The sequence below is a fragment of the Anneissia japonica genome, unplaced genomic scaffold (assembly GCF_011630105.1).
Source record: "Anneissia japonica isolate Jap-2015-1 unplaced genomic scaffold, ASM1163010v1 scaffold1891_len642697_cov171, whole genome shotgun sequence".
NCBI classification, from domain to species: Eukaryota; Metazoa; Echinodermata; class Crinoidea; order Comatulida; family Comatulidae; genus Anneissia; species Anneissia japonica.
Window position 1 is genome coordinate 450,047 of NW_022700553.1, and position 24,071 is coordinate 474,117.

At 32.8% G+C, this 24,071-nt stretch overlaps 1 protein-coding gene across 1 annotated transcript in view; it reads left to right on the forward strand.

Annotated features, from left to right (window-relative positions):
• The window catches only part of LOC117103371 (unconventional myosin-XVI-like), a 61,661-nt gene that overhangs the window by 11,027 nt on the left and 26,563 nt on the right, over window positions 1–24,071 (forward strand). The window contains exons 4-25 of the mRNA XM_033243917.1: window positions 5,585–5,728; window positions 6,063–6,171; window positions 6,502–6,626; window positions 7,234–7,435; window positions 7,735–7,891; window positions 8,000–8,006; window positions 8,066–8,137; window positions 9,253–9,363; window positions 10,358–10,651; window positions 11,507–11,548; window positions 12,798–12,912; window positions 13,525–13,672; window positions 13,908–14,013; window positions 14,474–14,663; window positions 14,983–15,191; window positions 15,652–15,801; window positions 16,520–16,690; window positions 17,140–17,215; window positions 17,599–17,762; window positions 18,705–18,779; window positions 19,184–19,389; window positions 19,992–20,094. Coding sequence (XP_033099808.1) covers window positions 5,585–5,728; window positions 6,063–6,171; window positions 6,502–6,626; window positions 7,234–7,435; window positions 7,735–7,891; window positions 8,000–8,006; window positions 8,066–8,137; window positions 9,253–9,363; window positions 10,358–10,651; window positions 11,507–11,548; window positions 12,798–12,912; window positions 13,525–13,672; window positions 13,908–14,013; window positions 14,474–14,663; window positions 14,983–15,191; window positions 15,652–15,801; window positions 16,520–16,690; window positions 17,140–17,215; window positions 17,599–17,762; window positions 18,705–18,779; window positions 19,184–19,389; window positions 19,992–20,094 — 2,976 coding nt within the window. The remainder of the gene's footprint in view (window positions 1–5,584; window positions 5,729–6,062; window positions 6,172–6,501; window positions 6,627–7,233; window positions 7,436–7,734; window positions 7,892–7,999; window positions 8,007–8,065; window positions 8,138–9,252; window positions 9,364–10,357; window positions 10,652–11,506; window positions 11,549–12,797; window positions 12,913–13,524; window positions 13,673–13,907; window positions 14,014–14,473; window positions 14,664–14,982; window positions 15,192–15,651; window positions 15,802–16,519; window positions 16,691–17,139; window positions 17,216–17,598; window positions 17,763–18,704; window positions 18,780–19,183; window positions 19,390–19,991; window positions 20,095–24,071) is intronic.

Here is a 24,071-nt window from a genome sequence, read left to right on the forward strand (position 1 = left end):
ACAGTCTAACAGTAGTAGACTCGATGTAGTAGGCAAAGGCAGAAGATACTGTTAATTCATACTGTACATACTGAAAGTGACGCTGTCCCGTGATCGATTAGTATAAGTGAATGTTTTATTTAATTATTTTATTACAAACATTCACTTGCATTTCTTCTGGATTACCACTTCAACCACTTGTTCCTTCATATAATTATTTAATATCACAGCCATAACAGTGTCCCCCTAAAATAGGACTATAATAATCTAAGGAAAACATTAAAAAGAACAGGCAGACAAAAGTAAATAAACAATAGAGGTTATTATTTTAATTATTCATTACCAAGACATCATTAAAAGGTAGTTTGATGAATCAAGCTGTAGTTTGAAGATATTCATTATTTGATATGATTTTCTTGTGTTTTATGCATTTCTTTTTCTATTCTGTATATATTTTTCTTTATGTCCATTCTATAAAATGTATAATTCTCAATATTTCCAGCCTCTGGTCTCATGTGAAATTCTATAATTCTATTGAATATTATACCGTAATCTAAACATTTTGTTTCTAGTATGCTAACGGTCTCGGCACCATTGCGGTCAAATTCTAGTATTGGGAGACGGCATCAACTACAGGTAGAGAACGTAAAGTTCAAAGTTCAAATGCATGGCATGTTAATGAATAATATTGCTTCATTTTCGTTTGGTTTCAGTCTCATCTGCCTATTGGTTCCATCTCATCTAGGAGGCTATTGTTTTCACACATTTTTTAATATTAAATTTTCTTTTGTTTTTATTATTTTTTTATGTTTATAGTTTTACTAATATAATAGAATATTTTTTAAACAGATTCAATTTCAATTAACTTCTCCCTTTTCCCAAAAAACAAATAAATAAACAAGAGTTGTTCAGAAAAAAAAAATACTTTTAGAAAAATGTACCCCATTGCCATTTTTTCCCATTAATTTTAGGATAATTATTTTTGTTATTATGTATATAAAAAACAACTGCTAGTGCACATTCAGATTAAAATGTTATATGATTTCTTGTGGCAGACCAAATGAGTGTAACAGACATTGCAACATCAAAAATTGTAAAAAATGTCCAATTTTGATTATATGATATCTTTTACAAATGATTGTCAATTTTTTGAATAGATTCCGGTTTGATAACCATTGAGCCATCACAAGTCATTTATTGTCTAAAGATTTCCCAGTGTACCCACGCTGTGAGTCATGAGGGAAAAAAAAAGTTTGAGGGTTGTTCCTTTTGTATCAAGCACTGAGGTCGTTGTTCTCTCTTCAGTGTCACTCTAATTGGTTTTTTTTTTTTATTGTACTTGAAAACATTGATTGTCTATTTCTAGTATGCTTTAGAATATCCCATTGGTCATTCTTTGGATTTTTTTTTAAAACATCTGATTGGGTCATTGGTATTGTTTAAAGCAAAATTTGATTGGTCCATTCTTGGTACATTTTAAGCTGTCTGATGGTATTGTAAACACTCTGATTGGTCCATTCTTGGTTACAATGTTCTGATGGATACTTCTCATTTCTGAAGATGTTTAATCCTTGTTTCATAATTACTGTACAGTATTTAAGATGTTCTTGCAAATGAGGCATTTTATGAGAAATACATTTTTGGAGATCATATTATAGGCCTACTTAACTGTTTTAAATCTAGAATTGTGTGTTTTTTTGTTTTCATTTTTTCAGCTTAATATTAATGTTTTTGTGAGATTTATTTTTTGGCAGATTTTTTTGCAATAGTTTGATGTATTCTGGAGCTGAAAGAAAGTTAACTTTTAACTTGTGCTTTGATAATTTCATTTCATTATAATTTAGTTCTCTTCCCCCACCCTCTCCGCCTTCAATTTAGCAATATTTTATAAGCAGTGGGGCCCAGGATTTGCCTTATGGGGGTTCGAGTTCCCAAACAAAAATAAGTGGGCGTGGGTGGGTGTTGCTCAAAATCTCTTGAAAGTGTTTCAAGGAGGCGAAACTCCCGAAAAATATGACATTTTAGAGGTTTCAAAAACTATTTGTTCGATTTTTAAGTCTACTAATATGTAGAAAATACATACATTTTTTTTCTCCCCGATGAATTGTGGTTTTTCTCCCTGACGGCCCGCCCTGGCTCATTATGAATGAATAGCACAGAAAGTAAAAATATAGATAAGGTGAAGAAGCAGATGATCCATACCTTTATACATGGTCAATGTCTTATTTTATATAAGGTTCTTTTTCAGTAGAAGTAATCACAGACAGTAGTAGTCACTAGTATCAGCTGTTATTTGTGTCATTTTCATGATCCAGTATGGGTGTGATTCTCATTTCATTATTTAATAGAATGACCACTGTATCCGCTATTCAAGACAAAAGTTTCATATTGCATTACATTGCATTATTCTCCCTTCCTTTTCTATTCTGTTATATTATCCACCCCCTCTTCCAATTATAGTAACTCAACATTTGCTCTTAAAAGTCTATTTTTCTCCTCCATCATATTTTTTTTATTATACATTCTAAATGTCTACACCCATCATCTTTTTAAATTGATGGCATATTTTTTAATGAATTACTGTATGTGTATTTTTCTTTCTTTATTCTTGTTTAAAAATGTTACCCTTTTTCTCTCCTTCTACATCTTTAAGTATCAATATTCTTTTGTAGGGCTGTACAGTTATACTTTATTTTATCCAGATATCAACCTCTTTCTTGTTAGTTATCGTAATATTTAGGGCTTGTATTTCTACTGTAGTTACCATATCAATTTCCGGATTTCAAAGCAAAATTCTATATTGTATAGATCTATCATGGATTTCTTAATGCAGCTGTGATTTAATTTGTGTACCTCATTGTTCAGCATGTTTCTAAATTGAATCTTTAATATTGATCCTATAGTTCTAGCTTATAAAATGTGTAGATTTTCTTTAATTGAGTACATCCTTTAGAATTAATATTTAAATGTAAATCTTCAAATCGTAGCACCTGTAAAGAAAGCATTGACATAATATTTGATTTTTTAACTGTTGAAAAAAATTAAGTTAATGTATAGTTGCAATATAAATTGAATTTTTTAAGAAAATTAAAACTACTAGACAGCACTGAAAATACTGAGTTACTGGTCCAAAGGCTTTAATTATGAATTTGGCCCATAAAAACAAAAAAACAAAAAAAAAGATGATGAAAAGTAATACCTCTTTAATTTAATTTAATAGTTCTTTAAAGTATACTAGCCCTTTAATTGTATTATTTCATTTGAATAGCTCAGGCGGAAAATCATAATGTAATAATAAATTCTTAAGTGAATTCTAGTGAGGTTCTAAGTAGAAACAATGACACTTCATATGTTCACTTAAATTGATTACACCAAATGGTGCTTTCTTATCAGCTGGCATTGTAGTCGTGCTCAGTATATTCTAGCCGAGCAACGAGTTTGTGTAGATTATTGTATCATAACCAGTAGAGGTTAAAGTTCTGAGGATGTTTAGATTTTTAAGAAGTATGAATGTTGTTTTTTGAGCCATTTATGCACATGATGATCTGATGATTAACACCAAAGCAACTTAGTTTGAACAATTGATATTTGTTGTTAATATCCCCTGTGTCCTAATGTTTCTGTACTTAATTGTCATCAGTCACAAATGTGGAAGAATTTAAGGAGTAACCAGTGATCCTACAAGTCATCCATATCGTGACTTGATCTATTTATTTTTGCAGTTGTCAATCAGGGTGAAAGAAGGGGTAGCGAGAGGGGTATTGTTTTATCCTGCTTTCAATTATTTTGCTCTTGTGACGGATTAGATGACAGGGTGTTATCACCATCTTTCTTCCAACTTTCTCCTTATCATGCCACTGTTGTCAAATAGCATAACAGAAGAGGTACCGTAGATCACAGGTACAGTGATGGTCAATTTAGAAGGAAACTTTTGGAATAAAAGAATACTTCAAAACTACCATTCATCATTGAAGACCTATTGAGCATCTAGTTGAGGAATTTGTTGGCATGTTTTCAACCATGCTTTGATCTAATTTTTATGTTGTTTTTATGTGAGTACTGTATTTGAATTGGAGCACCATTCTGGCAACATGGTTTTAAGATTCCGCAATACCACCAGAAAGCATTTTGAATGGATTGCTTACTTCTTGTTCCTTATTTCAAAAGATAGCAACAAAACTTGAACAAAGTTAAATCTCTGCTTTGTCGGTAATGCTACCTGAGGTGAGACTTAAACCATAGAAATCAGGTGCCAGGAAGTATCGGCAAGGTTTTGGGATATTTTTGAATTCATAAAAGAGGACAAGAAAATACATTCCATTGTTACATTTTGTTAAATTTTATTTTGAACAACCTGTGAATAAACTGTTTTTGGATAAAAGGGGGAAAAAACATGAATTCTTCTATTTCTGTTATGGAAACAGTGCCACTTTCGGTTAGTTATTAGCCATTTTTTCCTCATTTATTTAACTGATACTTTAATTATTATTTTCTTAATAATGAAGAGTCATATAATGTTTTGCATAAATTTTGTTTTGTTTGTAAAAATGTATAACACTATACTACTTGCCTTCAACTAATGATTTTTAAAAAAAATTTTAAGTTCATAACAATATATAGTGCAAATTTTGAGCCCCTATTTCTTGCATGAAAAGGATCCAAATTGCATTCATTAGAGGGGAAGCAGAAGCAGTACTCTCCCCCACACCTTAAATACTTTCTTCAACCCTATTTATTTATTTATTTTTCTTCTTATTGAGTCTATTCATGAGTTCATACTCTGTGGAGCCATGTTTGTTTACTTCTAAAAAACTCAACATTGCGACTCTCACGTCTAGTGGTGAATGGATTGGTAAAATCAGGGCTGCGACGTGAACGCTTCTTTCTTGTTCCCTTTTATTTATTTATTTATAACCATGATTAGAAAGAAATGGAAGGTACTGTTTCCCTTATACCATACCACTCATGCCATATATACAATCATAATTTTTGAGAGGAGGATAGTATACAAATATTGACTGCTCATGAGGGGAATGGAGAAATCTATTGCCCCAAGATGATGTGAGACCGTGGCCTATCTTCGCGAGGGCTGAAGAGGAAGATAGGCTATGGTCTGCACATCACCAAGGGGCTATAGATTTCACCATTTCACCAAATCTTGAGCAGTCAATATTTGTTTTATATACCTCATACAGATTTTACAAGACCTAAAAAAGTATTGAAAAGAGTACACACCAAGTAGGCCTAGGCTTACTTCTAAGGGCTAGACGATCAAAGTGCCAAATCTCTCTCCTCAGCGTCTTAGAGGTCGAGTCCCCTTTACTATCCGTGCGTGTAATAAATTACATAGCAATGTTATAGGTGAAGGCCTAGAGATTACACGTTGCAACAGGGCAAAAAGTACTATCATTTATGGTGACAGTACTTTTCTCTTGGGGGAAAAAAATGAATTATCATTAAAATCTACGTCATAGGAGTGATGATTAAAGTTATTGGCAGCTTCTTAACCAATCAGATTCTTAGAGTGTGTGGTATATAATACCAGCCAAATGATCATTACAATGATTTTTGGAAACCAGCTGACTAATGTCTTCAATATTTTCAGTGCTGTATTGATGACAATCTGTCTGTGGCCGAACTTCTGCTCCAACGAGGCGCCACCGTTGATCTCAGAGATGATGACTGGTGGACCCCACTGCACACAGCTTGTGCGTGTGAGAATACTGAAATTGTAAACCTTCTTCTTAATGTAAGTTCTTAAGCCCTGTTCAGACTAACAAATTTTATTTGGCAAAAACATGCGACATACCTAAATATGGTCATGATGACATCACATCACTACCATATATGGGCACATCATGACTAAATATGGGCATACAGCAAATTTTTGTCAAAGAAAATTTGATAATCTGGACTGAGCAGTACATTTAAAGAATTATAATTATTTATACTGGAACAAAACCAACATTCATGCTTTTGATATTTGAATATATCTTAGAGATATTGCTTTGCAGATATACATATTAATACAATTAAAAAAATGATGATAGCTTTCTTGATATACAAATGTTTGTTTACTGTAGAATGGAGCAAATGCTAGGCTTATTGATATTGATGGGAACGCACCAATTGATCATACTCCATTGGGTAGCGAGACTCGGCAAGTTATGGAACAGCATATGAAAACGCTGGGTTGGTATCATTTTATTAATATTATTATTATTTAGTTTATGTTTTTATATCATGGAAGAAACTGATCAGTATTCCTATATCATTATCATCATCATTACAACTATTAAGCATTATTATCATTTTTATTGCTGTCATTATCATTCATTAAAATATATTGTGTATTTCTTAAAATTTGTTTGATAAAAAAAAAATGTAATCATCATCATTAAGTCTACTCTTATCATCGTCATCATCAACGTTATCATCATTGTCACCTTTTTTTCTCTTCAGCGTTATTCTTATTACTATTAATTATTGTTTATTAATAATATTATTATTAATTTTATTTAGGTTACACTGATGAAGAACTGAGAAACATCAAGAACCAGCCAGCACATGACATGCTGTCAGAGGTCAAAGAGTTCATTAATTCAAAAGGAAATATCAATGCAACCACTGACTCTGGTATCTCGTTAGTAAGTGTAAAAATTGTTATTAACATATTCTAATAACAAACATTTATGTAATTATTTTCAAATTTTGTGAGCACTGTTAGAAAATAGTTGTTGAATTGAGATGTATAAACTTCCTGGTGCTCACCAGGTAGTGAAGATAATTATTGAAGTAAATAGTGGCTCTTACAGCCTTTAATTTCAAACAGTGTCCGAAATATCGTGAAAATACTACTTACTGTATTTAGCCTATTTTCTGCTAAAGTCTCATTGGTCCTTTGTTAACAAATGTGTTTGAACACCAGATTCAGTCAGTCAATTAATCAATCAATCTATAATGCCATATTGGTTTACAATATATTCAGTCAGAATATCACAACCAATCCTGGAATAGAAAAATTCAGAATATATTTTATTTTTAAATAGGTTGCTAGATAAATACTGCTGGCCTATTTTAAACTATCAATTGAATGAAAAGACCAGTTCATTAATTTAATTTGTCATCTCCTGCTGTTATTATTCCGTTCCAAAAAAATATTTAACACATTACCATATGAATGTATTTGGACAAATGGTTCTTTTCTAAAAATTATTATTATAACATTATAATTAAAAACATTTCAATTTGCAGATGCACATTGCTGCAGCAAATAACTATCGAGATGTGGTTTGTTTGCTGTCTGAGCACAAAGTCAACATGAACCTCCAGGACGATGAAGGCTGCACACCTCTACACTTGGCTTCAAAATTTGGCAACACAAGAATGGCCAAATTACTGGTGAAGAATGGCGCCAACCCGCTGATTGAGAACAATGAGGGTGACAAACCAAAAAGTAAACAAAAATCTGAAAAATCGTTTCTTAGAAACATGCTTGGATATGTTTGTTTATGTTAGGAAGGTCCTCTTAAATTTTCTGTAAAAAAATAACTAAACCAAAAAAAAAAAAAAAAGAGGGGGGATGGTTTTCTTGTGTACTGCCAAATCACCACCAGAAGGACCCCACTAGAAAAGACTTCTTTAGACTTTTGTGGTTCATCATTGGTCTTAAGTCAAAACATGAGTATAGGTAAAAACATCCCAGTTCTCAAATCATTTTTGTTCTGCTGCTGACCTCTGCCCTGTATTTTTTAGATGTTGCAGCAACTGATCTGATAGAAGATATTTTAAAAGTAGCAGAGCAGGAGTACAGACCCAAGGTAGTGAAGCCAGTTAAAGTTGACGAACCAATATATGACTCTGCACTCTACGAAGACACAGTTTCTCTACTGAGACTTAACAGCAAGTCAATGTAAGCTACTATAATTATATACAGTATATATATATATATATATATACCTGGCAACTTATTACCATATCTCCGGAGTTTTTGTTTTTTCTATCTTGTTTGCCAATGCAGCCCTCCAGTTTATATACTGTCTCTTATACACATCTAGATGTGTATAAGAGACAGTATATATAGAAACAGGAGGAAGAAGAGGATGATGATGATGATTATGTGTATAGAGGATTTATTATACCCAAGGAAAAGGAAGCGGTGAGTGTTGTGTACATACTGTATTCTATAATGTTCCAAGAAAAAATGTATTACTTAAAGACATAGCAAAAAATATATGGATATATAAAGTATATTTAGTTTATGTTGGCATCTACGATACAGCAGGGGTCCCAAGTCTCTGTGTAATTGGGATGGCCTCCTGCACTTCCACAAGTAAGCAAGAATTTCCGGGAAAATAACCGATCTCCTGCCAATTCATAATATTTACATGCTTTAACTACTTTATTATCAATTGTGCCATGGAAGTCAGTGCTGATGGGTATCACAATGTGCAGCAAAATAAAATTAAATATATTAAGAAAGAAAGCTCATTTAACTAGATCTAATGGAAGGGATTTCTTGCAAATTCGGACCCCTGTGTAGAAGAAAATAATACAAACCCCATTTCCACCTCATTTTGGAACAGTCCACAGTCTGGTCTTTTCCTTAGTGGTGTTTGCCTGAAAGATACTAAATTTGTTCGCTACTTTTCATTATTATAGTTACTTAAATATATTTGCAGCACCACATAAAGGATTTTTATACAATCTTACTACATGACAAGAAAGTTATTATCATGTTAGTTTGTTATTTCTTATGTTTGTTATTGTTTAATAATAATAATATTACTATCTATCTGCTAGTGTATTTTTGTGTCTACATCCCCATGGGGGGCTGTAGACACTTAGCTATCATCTCACTTGTAAGTTGTAAGAGTAAACCCAGTTAGGAGGAATGGTGGAATGAGTGGCATAAACTAAAGATAAAAATGAAAAGTCTAGTAGAAGCCTACAAAATATGATACCCATGCCTAGATGAGATCTGTCCTATAAGAACTAAAAAGTCAACAATCTGTAACTTGTACAGTTACTTAAGTGAATTGCCAACACAGAAAGGGTGGATTGATTATGAGTTAAAAGTAACCACAAAAAAATCTATGTCAAGTTGTAGACACTGCTCCTGCTGGGAGGGAGCCTATTTTTGTATCTTACAGTAATTATGTAATGATGTTAATGATTCAGTTCTACATGAAGTTTTAATAAATATTATCAAATTAAATGTTATACCATTACTATGATGATTGTTTTTTTTTCTTCCAACTGTAAAAACTATAGGGATTCCTTCCAAAGCCGAGCCAAACAGATGACATTGCTTCTTTGCCAAACCTTACACAAAATACCTTACTACAAGAACTGATGTTACGTTACAGCAAGGATCAAATTTATGTAAGCTGATTATCATTTCAATCTAGTAATTGATTTAAATTGTGTTATTCATTTCTTTTAAAGTAACCTTTAATTTGAGGCCTGTGTAACAGATCTTTTTTAATGACAGTTTGTTCAGACTGCGACTTACAATCGGCAGGCAGCGTCGTGTCGTCTAATGCTCAAACGGAGCAGAGTTGGTTCGAACAACTGCCGTACGAAGCAGTGTGTGTTTGGCTTGAATATGTCAACTAGTTTCAAAAACTGCTACTTTTGCTTTACTTCCAGTTACAAAAATAGAATAAAAAAATACTATCACAGATTAATAATAATGTTTTAATGTTTTTTTGGCATTAATGCAAACTATTAACACTGAATTGTTGCAATCCGTGTTTTATTTGACATTGATAACTTTTATTTTTTTGTTTTTTATACAAAGAATTTCAATTTTAATTAAGGCATTGTTTTTGAAATTAAATCGTTTCTACTCAATTTAGTTCAACTGGATACTAACAACATTCTCAAATGTACCTGTTTCTGCATGTTTTGCCATAGACAGTATATGTAAGTGATTGTTTCATTATTTAATAATGAAATAATCATTTATTGTTTGATCATTGATTAGCAACATTAATCTTTTAAAATAGCAAAACTAGTTTTTATGGAGTTCAAATAAATTACCATCTAAAAATGAAACAAAGGAAAACTTAATAATTCAAAGAGGAAGGAAGATAAAATGAAAAGAGAGTTAAATGTAAGATAAGAAATTATGTTGACATGAGTAATTAGAAACAGTAGAATAACAATGTAATATTGATTTTAAAAATAATAAAAAAGCTATTTTGCCTTTTTTTCTTAAAATGAATAGAAAATAAAGAAAATGTTTGCTTAGCATATATTTTGAATAAAAAACAAACACTAAGATAACAAATATATTCTGATCTTGGTATAGAATGACATTTTAAATAAGTAATACATACCTGTATTGCAGAACCATTTTCTTCATTTTTTTCAGACGTACGTTGGTGATATTTTGATATCTGTGAATCCATTTAAAGACCTCCCTGTCTATTCCAAAAGCATTTCTAAACAGTTTGAAGGCATTCAAGATAGAAGTAAACTTTCCCCGCATATCTATGCAGTCGCGGACCGTGCCTTTCAGATGTTGGTACGCGAACAGAAGTCTCAGTGCTGCATCATTAGCGGCGAGAGCGGGTCGGGAAAAACGGAATCTTGCAAATATTTTGTTCAGCATCTATTGTGGTCGGCTCAAAGTGATGAGAATTTCTTGAATAATAAAATACAACAGGTAAGTTCAATTGTTGTTTTAGCTTTAATTTAAGCTCTTTTCACACTATTGCAACAATATCAGCACAGGTTCGCGGCCGGCTCACTCCTATAGTTCTGGTGGTGGAACAAGTCTTCTCGGATAAGTACTATAAACCGTAGGACAAGTGTACACAAATGCTCATGTGCACTTTAAAGAACCCAGTACACCTTTCGAGACGAGTAGGAGATTACCCCAGTGTACTGGTTCATTCAGCCCCTGTCGTGGACAGATGAAAATGCGCCAGTTAACCGGCTGCAGAGGATATTAAGTGACCCTCAGGTGAGGAGAAAGTTATTGAAAAGTGCAACATTTAGTCCACGACAGCACAAGCAACGATTGTTGGAATGGCACATTATAAATGGAATGATTTGTTGTTTTTTTTTTAAATTTTTTTTTGTGACAAACATACATGATTTTCTTAGATATGGGCATATTTACGTCATAATTATATCATACTTCACTCATATATGGGCGAATCACATACATTTCTGACATAAATCTATATAAAATAATAAAACAAAATAAAAGTGTGTATATAAGTAAAGTAAGTCCTTGCCAAGCAACTAGGACCCATACGGCTAGAGCTTATCCCTAGTTTTTGTAGCGTGAAGCAGATAGGAGTGTGAAGCTCCACATGGCTGGGATGCTAGTTCACTGCAGATTACTCCTACCAGTTTGCAGGTACCCATCTCACAACTAAAAACATCTCAACTCTCTAAACCTCATAATGAGGCATTAGGATTATGTCTTCCATTTAAGAGCAAACCCTGAATAAATCTAATTGTGCTATTTATACAACCTTTATATATATTGTTGGCCATTGTGGTATTACAGGATGTGCATGACCAGAGGTTACTGAGTACAAAGATTCTACAGGTAGATTGAAGTGTAACACACACTCTTATCACATGATTTGTCATACACTCACTCTTGATCACATGACATCACCAAGTTTGTTTCTGATCACATGATTGGTCAGATGATTTTATCACATAATAATGTGTCACATGATATCGCCAAGTTTGTTTAGAAACAAACTTGGCGATATCATGTGACACATTACATTGATATGATCAGAAGTGATCATATGGTTTGTCAAATGATTTAAACAAATTTATCTGATCACATAATTTGTCACATGATATCACCTCATGACATTTCATAGTACATTTGTGTTCCATCATTAGCTCACCCCTGCTTTACCAAAGTCTTGTCCTCATCTTTTAATCCTTCCACCAATGACTTAACTACCTCATCAGTACCTACCCATGTCCCATTAGATATTGCTTTTTCCAGTCTCACCAAATCTCCTCTTTTACCACTTACTACAGTCTCATCCTTGTCTTACCTACGCTCATCCTTGTATTACTATCACTGATATCAAACTGTCAATATGTTTGACTTGAATTTAAAGAAAGTCAGAGATAAATATCAAGCTAAATCCATTAAGTTACTGTGTGTCCTCTATTTATTAACTTCTCTATTTGCACCTTGTTCCTGCTTAAGCTTACATTAATTTTCATTAATATTCATTTGTTTTTATGTATGTAATTTAATTTCATTCACACCTTACATAGGCTAATCTATAGCTCTGCCTTTTCATTCATCAGTATGTCAAGGCAAATGTTGTAATGGATCATTCCGGAGTGTTTATCAAACTTAACAAGAGACCTATCAGAACAGAGCCAGAATGTACTCTTGTCCTATGGGAAACATGTTTAAAAAAAAATGATATCCCACAAATGCATGTGCTTATGTATGTTTACACTGTTACTTTGTGGGATCTAAGTAACATTTTACAAGGGGCGGGGCTTAGCAGCCTATTACATGGTGCTATAAAAATTTGGAACATCTCAGTACTTTTAAGTAAAGATACGTGTAGGTCATGTAACATGCTTGACTGCCTATAAAAAAAATACCTTTCATCATCATCAAGCTGGCATTTTGGATTCAACATATAATTAACATTATGCTTTATGTACTTGCTGAATTTTCAATTAATTTGTGGCAAATTAAATACATACCATTTCTGGTATGTCATTTGCATATGCAAGCATCTGCCATTTTATTTTATGCTATAAATTCATATTAAAATTACAAAATGTTTGTTGCTTTTGTTGTTAAGGTTAACCCACTGTTGGAGTGTTTTGGTAATGCACAGACCATTATGAACGACAACTCAAGTCGGTTTGGAAAGTACCTTGAAATTCAATTCAGTAACAATGGGCACGTGCAGGGAGGTAAGTCTTGTGATCATACTGATATACTCGCAATGAATAATGAGGAAATGTATCTCACAAAAGTATGAATGAATTAGTTAAACTCACAAGAACTAGTGATTACTGTACTAATGATTCTGATGCAAGTATTAGGTATTAATATTACTATTTCTATATTTTTTTCTGGAGAAAGAATTTTGGAGCCTAACACATAATTTGACTTAATACCAATACAGATGTGGATTATAAATTAAATTATGTTTTAGACGCCACAACTTTTTTGTTCTAGCAAATGAAAATAAAATTTGATACCGTTAAATGTAAAAAGAACATGCAGAATATGAAATGTAATGCATTCAAACATTAGTTAAAAGTCATGTGTTATTGAATATTTTATGTTTTTTTATAGTGAAGTTTTATTTCCTAATAAAGTTATTGGTTAGATATATTTACTTGTTTTATATTGAAACGTGTATGTGAATTTGTTCGCCTCAGCAATAGTTAAACCATACTAAATTAAAATGCATGATACATAATTATTCATTACGTTGATTAACGCTTGAAGCCTGGCACAATATTTCTTTGATGTGGTTGTCAAAAGAGACTTAACCAATAACTGTATTTAATCTGCAGCCAAGATTTCCGAGTATCTGCTTGAGAAATCACGTGTTGTGTATCAGAACGAAGGTGAAAGGAATTTCCACATATTTTACTTGATGTTCAGTGGCCTCTCACCGGATGAGAAGAAACGATATTCACTAGACAAACCATCCAGACACTAGTAAGCACATTTTAGATTTTATTGAATCCTACATAGTTTGGTTATATTAAAAAATGTAAAAATAATAATTTCATTTACTTAGTTTCGATTTTACTCCTATCACATGGACATGTAATATGTCTTTAACATGAACATATAAATATAAATATTTTTTTTTTTTTTGCTATTTTGTCTTATTAATGAGGTAGTCTCTTTGTACAAATGTGTTAACTACTATTTTTCTTTATAATTTCAGCTATCTGCGTAATACTACAGATGTTAAGGACTTGTCATCAACAAAATATGTGGAGCGCTTTTTTGGAGTCAAGGATTGCCTTCATATGATTGGCTTCACACATGATGTAAATTTTCACAAGTTTTACAATAAATGAAAAAAAAAACAATACATTATTACATAACCTCACCATTATGATTATACCATATATAATTATTAGTAGTGTGCAAGCAGTTGGTACAGCAGTTGAGCTTTCTTTTCTCAACCATGAGGTTGGGGTTCGAACCTTCACTGTGCATTTTAATTGTGCCCTTATACAAGGCACTTTACCTACATTTATCTCTCAGGAGTATGAATGAGTTCCTTTGCTGAAATATATTGGGGAGGATAAAAAAGGCGATGTGGATAGGAACCAGCCATCCTACCACACAGTGTCTAGGCTTAAATACTGTACAATTGGCTCCTAACTGCTCATTCCCCTACGTTCAATAATGAATATGGGACTACTTTTACCTGTTTTAGTAATTGTATCCTAATTATCTAAGTTATACTCAGTAGTTGATTCAAAACTGAACATTGTCTTGCAGGATGAGGATAATCTGTTTCGAATTTTGGCTGCCCTACTGCACATTGGCGATCTTGAGTTCAAGAAATCAGAAAACTCTGACGCTGCCATCATTGCCAATCCTGATGTGTTGGAGATTGTTGCAGACTTCCTTCAGGTGCCTGCAGATGATTTGGAAGCAGCCATCGTTTCAGAGTCAAACTTTGTTAGAGGTGAGCTTTTCTAAAGTGGCATTGCTTGAAGTTTATGTCATAATTATGCTTAAATAAATATAAACCTCCTGACTTATCCAATGTGTGATTGGTTAGTATATCTTGCACAATGCCTCGTTTATATGCAATAGGTCATGAACCACTTAGAAATAGGATTAACGTGAATCCTTCATTGTCGCTCTCGACACTTTAGTCTTATACAACCCGTCCTCTTTATGGGACTTTGGCACAGTGAACAAAAACCTAATTGGTGTACCAGTAACATGTGTTCAGAATTTTGGGATATATTTCTGTTAACATTCTCAAATTTCATCTGCAGGTGAGATGATTAAGAAGGAGAGGAATGTGGTGCAGGCGTGCGATTGTCGGGATGCATTGGCCAAAGCCTTGTATGGCCGTCTTTTTAGTTGGGTTGTCAACAGCATCAATCAGCTTCTGCAGCCCTTAGAAGATTCACCAGCGTCACTGGATGTTGGAGTCCTCGACATCTTTGGTTTTGAGAACTTCCCAAAAAATAGCTTTGAGCAGGTACTTTTGGTTAAGAAAGGAATATTTTAAATATATTGTTCATATTCTCTACTTTAATATCTAAAAACATAGAGTTTATAGAGTATTTTTTCCATCCTAATGGGAAAATCCAAGAGTGTATACTACTTGGCCTCATAGCTCAATTGGTAAAGCGTCCAGATGCTAATCGGAAGGTCTTGGGTTTAAATCCTGATGGGGACAATAACATTTTCTCAAAAATTTATTCTCTTTTTTCTATCCTGTAATAGGCAAGTGTATTTGGATGTTCAAGAAATTTTTAATAATTAAAAAAAAGTGCCTCATCCAAAGACACAACAAGTATTCAACCTCAGACTTGAACCTGTGCCCTATTGGTTTGAAGCCAAAGACTCACTGTTATGTCATGTCTTTTAGTTGCTATGTAATAAATTGCTATTATTACAAATTTTAAGATTAAAATAAATATTTATTTTTCTTATAGATTTGCATCAATGTTGCAAACGAACAACTTCAAACTTTCTTCAACCGTCACATTTTCCAATTGGAACGACAAGATTGTGAGAGTGAGGGTATCAAAATGGAAAATATCAAGTTCACTAACAATGAGCCTATTGTCAACATCTTTCTACAGGTAACTGCCACAGTTGGAAACATAAATTTTAAATTTTTTTATTTTTTTTATTTTGTACTTTTGAAATATAAAATCAAAGTCAGTTTTAATTCATTAGATTAATATAATATTCAATTGATTAATTATCTGTAACTAATATTATTTATCATTATTTAAAAATTAATTTAACTAATTTTAAATTTTTAGAAAATGTATTTGTATTAATATACCTTAAAACCTCGAATTGAAGCCCTGGGCTTCGTTTTTTTTGCCAACTTTGGAAGGCCTTCTTTTCGAGATGGGCTTCTTTTCGAGGCTACTCTTGCAAAGTAAAGAGGGGAGCTTCTTTCCAAAATGAATGCTTTAAATTTTGTGAATTTGTACTATAAAACAATTAATAAGGCCACTGTAACATCAATGTGTATCATGGAGTGTATCTATAACTGGCATTAAAATACCTAAACTACTGTATAAACCAAGCTTGTTCTTAATTTATTTTGTTTAAAAAAAAATTAATGTACAGTGTATGTACTGTACTATCTCAAAAGGAAGCCTTTGCTATCTTGAAAAGAAGCCCATGGCATACTAAAAAGGGGGGCTTGAATTTGAGATGGGCTTCATCTTGATATTAAGCCCACTGGGCTTCAATTTGAGGTTTTACGGTATGTATATTTTATTAAAAATAATTAATTTATATTTTTTATTGATTTAATAAATATTAGTGATGTTTCATTTTCAGAAACACACAGGTATTTTTGCAGTTCTTGATGAAGAGAGCCATTTCCCGAAGGCAACGGACAAATCACTTGCCCAAAAGCTACATAGTGGTCCAGGGACCACTGGAAAGGGCATCTACTTTATCCCTAAGGACAAGGGAACCACATTCCAAATACTTCACTATGCTGGCCAGGTAAAACATGTGCACCTAAAAATGGGCGTTAAGATAGATAAAATTGTTTTCAGGACCACAAAGCAAGGTACATGAAATTTGGTTTCCCAGATGCTTAAACTGCAGTACATAAATAATACAATATAAATACTATTTCTGAAGAGTTGAATACGAGTTGAATTATAAACAAGACATCCTGCATCGTGTTGTCTTGCAGAACAAGAAAAAAACACAATGTCTAAACATAGAACAACAACAGAACAATGTTTCCATACAATCAGTACTTGTTTTCGCTGACAGCTTTAGGTGATGCTGATTGGTCGGTCGAGCATTTTTGCACAATACAACGATTGCACTGAAAACACTGAAGGGATAGTCTAGTGATTTTCAGGAAAACAAGGCTGTATTGCTCTTTTTATGTTTAAGTTTATTTTTACCTGTTTCCTTTTTTTATGTTTTCTTTGCTTCAGGTGAAGTATGATTTAACAGGTGTGTTAGAGAAGAATCGTGACACACTACCAAAATCCATCCTGTTCACTATGAAAAGTAAGTCATTCAAATATTGTACAATTAACAACATTTAATGCATAAATTCCTTATACCTTAATAAATAATAACCTGAATAAGTCTTGAAGGTTTGCATGACGAATTGACAATAATTAATTAAAGGTTTTCAGTACACCATGTGGCTTATGCTACAATCTAAATTGATTGTATTTGGTTCTAATAACTTGGTATTATTTAATAAGTTATTAGAAAAGTTGTGTATCATACATTATGTGGAAATATCACAATCTAAATTGATTGTATTTGGTTCTAATAACTTTGGTATTATTTAATAAGTTATTAGAATAGTTGTGTATCATACATTATGTGGAAATATCAAATTACTATGAATATAAATTATTTCTAAATATTTTTCATTACAGCGAGCAACAGCTTGGTAGTGCGTGAGCTTTTCCAAGGCCGATTAACGCGCACAGGGTCACTAGCTCCCAGCGCTAGGCAACGGCAATCAAGGAAGTCTCAAAAGGATACCCATGATGCTTTTGAGTTTTTCAAGAAAAAAAAGGCACCGGAGGTAGCTAGGAAGGTGGGTTGGCAGCACTTGCTATGGTTTTACAGAGATCAAGTCATATATGAATAATGACTATGATAATAATATGACAATCGATTATGATTTGATGATCTTGTTGATGGTGAACTGTTATATTGTAGTGGTGATATGGTAATTTGGTTAGTGATTATTAGGTGATGATAGACATGGTATAGTGATAATGGTGGTGGAGATAATGATGATTAGGATGGTGATAATGATGATGATATAATTGCAAAGATGATAAAAGATGATGATGGTGTGTTCATTTGCTGATGATGGTGTTGATATTAATGAGGATGATGACGACAACGGCGGTAGCAATGAAGGTGTAGTTGGTGATGACGAGTGGGGTAATAGTGGTGGAGATAATGGTCATTAGGCTGGTGATAGTGATGATGATGTAATTAAAAAGATGATAAAGGTGTTGATGGTGTGTTCATCTACTGATGATGGTGTACATATTAATGATGATGATAGTGGTAGAGGGGGTGGTAGAAGCAATGGAGGTGTAGTTGGTGATCATGAGTGGGGTAATAGTGGAGGAGATAATGGTGATTAGGCTGGTGATAGTGATGTAATGATGATGTGTTGATCTACTGATGATAATGTAGCTATTAGTGATGGTGATAGTAGAAGTGGTGGAAGCAATGGTGATGTAGATGGTAATGATAATAGTGGGGGAGATAATGGTGATAATACAATACAATAGTACAATAGTTCCCCTATTAAAGACAATAAAGATGATTGTTGATGGTAATTGCATATTAACCATACACCATTTATGATAAATCTCTGACTAGGATTGATTTTGCCATTGTTTTTGTGTTTCTAAATGTTGTATACTAATCTGTATATGACAGCCAACAAGGTCATTCTGGATTTTGTTAATAAGTGAAATAATATGGTAAACGAAATATATATATTTTTCTTCTGTAGCCTATGAAGAAGAAAGGTCCACCAGTGATTGGAACTGAGCGAAAGGGACCAGCAACGGTCGCGTTCCACTTCAAGGTATTCAAATAATCATTATTATCCTCATCACCATCATCTACCATCATCAATTTCTATCTTCAGAGAGAGGAGCTTAGCTTAGTCAGCTAAACTGGTGGTAGCCACTGTGTGTGTGCTGAACTGTAGAGATCTCTAGGTCCCCTGTCAATTCCCATCTCTGCTCTCCTTGTATTTCAGCTAGAGAGAACTCAGTGCACTCTTAGGAAAAGAATAGGGGATTGTCTCCCAGTGTACTGCCCAATCACCACTAAAAGGACCCTACTGGAAATATGTCTTCTTCAGGCTTCCGTGGGTTATCCTTGGAGTTTACACCAAATTAAATCTTTCTATCTATCAATTCTACTAGTTACCATTAGCATCTAACAGTTTGTATTATTACCATTCATTTTTTATTTCTTCATCAGAATTCATTGGCTGAGCTGATCTTGAAGATGTCCAAATGTTCACCTCATTTCATCCGTTGTATCAAACCAAATACCTCAAAGAAAGCAGATAAGTTTATCCCTGAGTATGTGATTGCCCAGATGCGTTACACAGGTATCATGGAAACAACACGTATTCGGCAACAGGGCTTTACCATGCGAATAACATTTGATGACTTCTTGTCCAGGTAAAAATCCCGAGAAAAAATAACTCATTAGTTGTGCACTGAATTATTGTTATTAACTCATATTACTAGCTTTACTGGATTTCTTTAATAATATATTAAATTTGAAGTAAAACTGGATTAATAAAATAAATAGTAATAAATAATTGTAATGAATCAAATAGTATAATAATTATTATTAATATGGACCTGTCAATAGGGGGGTTATCTGCCATTTTCACAAGAATACGCAGCATATGCCGGGGGAGGGGGTCAGCAGTGTACTGTAGTTTACTAATAGGAAAAAAATTGATAGTAAGATGACAACAGTCATCATATTTACTATGTATTCTTTTGCGGTGAGCGATAAGCAATTAAAAAGATTAAGTTTTGTACTCTTGAAAATTATGAAAAAATAGATGACTTTAAATGTCCACTGACTATCCATTTTTTAATACTGTGTTAAGTAGAATGCCTAACAGATTAGGGTAATAATTGACCAAATAAGTTATACTTTGTTTAGTAATGCTTATTTGTAGATTTATTTTTTTTTTTTCCTCTGTTATAATATATTTATGACTAATATTTAATTTACTAATATCTATTACTAATTTCTACTTTTCTAGGTATTATGCGCTTACGTTAGGAAGTGTCCCTAGGAATAGCAGTCTCCCCGCAGTACAGAAGTGCAAGAAGGCCCTGGATTCATGCCAGCTACAAGACTTCAAGGTAAGACTTTTTTTGTGCCTGGTTTAAACGAGACTTTTTTTATACCTTGTCTTGCAAACTTATTTTCTAAAGAAGAGGGCAGAAAAAAAATTAAAACAAAAATTTTGTTTTCTTATTTAGCAAATAGTTTTGTCAAAAACTTTGAGATGGATGAAAAAATAAAATAAAATTCTATTGGTAAATGTAAACTGTAATAATGGAATGGTAAAATGCTTTAAATTTATATAATTAGGGAGAATACATATTTTATTTTTGGAGATTTCAAGGCAGCGCCAAGCGTAATAAAAATAAAAAAAAACTCTATATTTTTTTCTGAAATTTCCATTTTTTTGTGGCGGCGGGTGTAATATTTGTGCAAAAAATAAAATTGTTTTTTTTTTTTCAAAATAAATATTATTTGCGAGCTTGTTATACAAGGTATAAAAAAGTCTTGCTTCAGCAAACTTTTGAAAGGTCTTTAGAGGAGGAGGGAAGAGACATTAAAATTGTTAGACTGCCCTCTATAGAATGATGGTTAAGAGTATTCTGAACTTATAATACTGCCCTCAACAAATACGGTATTAAATTTAAAAAAAATTGGTATTAAGTGTTATGCTCTCAAACCCTAGTTTTGTGGCCAATCAAGAACATTATATTCTTTTATCCACCTAGCAAATCATTCATCTGAAGTTTTTATTTCAGTATTATTAATGATTTGCTATATTTTTATTCAAAATAACACTCAACAGTGAATATCATAAGCAGGGACATCTCCCTGATATAAGCATATTATATAAGATTATGATAGCTATCTTGGTGACCAGATAGCTTCTACATCATACATCATGGCACCCAGCAAATTATACGCCAAGATATTTAATTATGTAACAATGGTAAACCATATATATTTATTTCATCCAATATATGAATATTACAAAAATATATTTAAAGGTGTTGCATAATACAAAACCTGTTCATAAATAATTACAGATCAGCAGAACTGTAAACAAAGAGTTGGCTACTGTTGCAAACAAATTAAGAATGTGTTTAGTGACTAAACTATTTTTAGCTCGTTTAGTTATTGATTTTGCAAGGTATGTAATGACTTAAATTCATTGTTCATATCTGTCAATACAATTATGAGATGATGTGTTTGTTGTAGCTTGCTGAGTTAGATTATAATACCAGTGTTCAGTTAGTCTTTACTTAGCAGCTCTTGGAACCTCCCAAGTCTTATATATGTGTTTACATGACTGAAGGTAAAACTTAAGCCTGTGTCACATTGCAAATAGTAAGATATTTAAGCTTTGAAACTCATGGTCCTTGGTTCAAGTGGATATTTACTTGTGTCCTAGCTTTAGGTAAGGCTCTGATTAATTTGTTTTTTGGAGATGAGGTGTTAAGCTGGTGGTTCTAAATGAACTTGGAAAAGCTATTTGGAAAATATCACAGGATCATTGCCTTGTCTGCTCATCATTTCTTCTGTGTAATGTTGTGTTGGTCAACAGATTTCCACCAAAAAAAAAAACCTGATTTTTACAATCTTAGAATGATACAAGTAAAAGATGTTTTGCCATGTGAACATCATGACTGTGAATGAGTACAATAGTTACTTAATATTCCAAGTGACAATGAAAATCATAACTGTAGATTTCCTTTATTCTGACATGGCAATATTTAAAAAATTGAATATTAGAATGATTGTTTAACAGATTGCTACGCTTTTTCATTTCCAGAACCAGAGTGACTCAGGAAAATATATTGATTTGATATAAATTGCATTGAAATGTACTTTTTTTTGTTTTTAAATCTAAATTTTAAATTTGTTTAAAATCAAATTTTAAAATAGAATTTATTGGGCTAGAAGCAAAATTTAAACCCTTGATGGTCATTGCATAGAAGTGGTTTGTCGTGGCGGGAACGGTTTGATTTCCCAACCTTGATGTTGGGGTTTTCAATCGCTCGCTGTGCATTTCGCTTGTGTCCTTGAGCAAGGCACTATTTGCATTGCTTCTCTCCACCTAGGAGTATAAATGGGTACCTAGTGGAGTTGCAGGCTCCGGCACAGATTACCAGCAGGAACACTTAAAGCATATGAACCCAATGACCAGGGAAAAGAATTGTGCTTTATAATCTCAAAGAAGAGGTGCATTAAAATTGACATAACAGTACCTGTACTGACCAAATGACTTGTCATTTGGATTTGCAAATTTGTATCGTGAGTAAATTTAAAATTGAAAATGGTACTGGGTTTGGAATAAAGAGGTTCATGCTTTGTTCAGGGCATTCAATTCATAGAAGCCTTTTATGGAGAAAGTGTACCTGTTTGTATATTCCTAAAATCCTCAGCCGTAATTAGCCATGATATTCCCAACACGCTTATCTGTAAACTTGTCCAAGTGCTTCTTCCTTGTGATATTAAAGACAATCAAGTAAATTAAATGAAGCTTAAATTGATTGGATTAACTTATTAAGTGTTTTGAGCAGTGACCCAGATGTTGACCCCCAACTAATTGGTTGGATGTGGAACTATTTAAACAGAATGTTTAAAAACAATACAGTAATAATTTATTACTTTTACAAAATATTTTGAATAGCCTCTCCATATTCCAATGATGGTATAATAACGATAGTGTTGGTTGTTGAAGGTTTTCTACTCCTAATTCTAGATATGGCTTTGGCTGGTAAAATGGTAACCAATTGGCTAAAATCCATGATTAAATTATTAATAACTTTAAGAAGTGCCCTTTTTACTATTACGGATATATTTGGCTCCCTTTTGGGGGAAAAATTTGGCAAAAAAAAAAAATATATATATATATATTTTACTATGATCGATCAGGAACATAACTTTTTTAGTTGATCTGATAAGAGTAAGGATAATAGTAAATAATTAATGGAAATATTAACAGTGATAATAAGGATGATGTTTAATAATAAAAAAAACTTCTAATCCTCCATATTTTGTTATTGATCAAATTTTCCACAGCTGTAGTGGTGGATATAATATTAATAAATCATCAAAATATTGTTCATCACTAAATCCGCTTTAGTCTTTCCGCTAATCAATTATTCTTTTATCCCATTGATTTCGTTAACACCTTTTATCACATTTCCTATAGTAATTTTACTACAGAACTTCTTCCCGTTCCCTTAGGGATAGCTGACTTTATCTGACATAAGGGATGTAGTTGTTTTTCATAAGCCAATGTACAACTGAGGCAATAACCCACGTAGGCTGTAAGTAAACTGCTTATGAATCAGTAGCGGGATGTAGCGCGACCATGAAATGACCCAGTCTTTTCTAAGCCTCCCAGTGAATCATTGAAGTACTCTACTCTAGATCTGTAATTAAACACTACCAGCGGAATACAAGAAAATACTCTTTAAAATTTATCTTATTTTCAAGAACTCTTTTGATTAATCAAAGTTGTACAGAGAAGGTAGGCATGGTTTTATGTTATATCTGTATATCCAGGAATAGTGTGTAGCTCCCTATACACAATAGTATGAGTAGAGTTGTGAACCAAGAATGCATATATCTACTATACTACTGTGTCAGTGTATAGCACTAATATTACTACTGTGTATGTGTATAGCATTTTATGAATAGTAAAGCAATAAAAGGGTTTCATGCTTGAGGTTAAGTGAACTCTGACATCATAGTTAGTCTATTAGCAGCTGGGACCTCTGGATGGTTGAACCATGGTTGAACTGATTATTCTGTCGACCTTGTAGACCTAGAATATGCATAAATGCTATACATATTCAATATTATAAATTTTTATGTTCAATTTACAATTCTAAACCATGATTCAATTCAATAAATACATGGACTTATAATGTGACCTGCTCTGGCAAATCTTGACATTTGTCGCAGTTTCTAATTTCGTGTCAGTCCCCAAAATGTTTGCGAATCAGAGTTTTGAACAATTTCAGATTTTTGCAGTTTATAAAAAAAAGATATTGATGAACATTTCTGTAAAATTTCAATCACT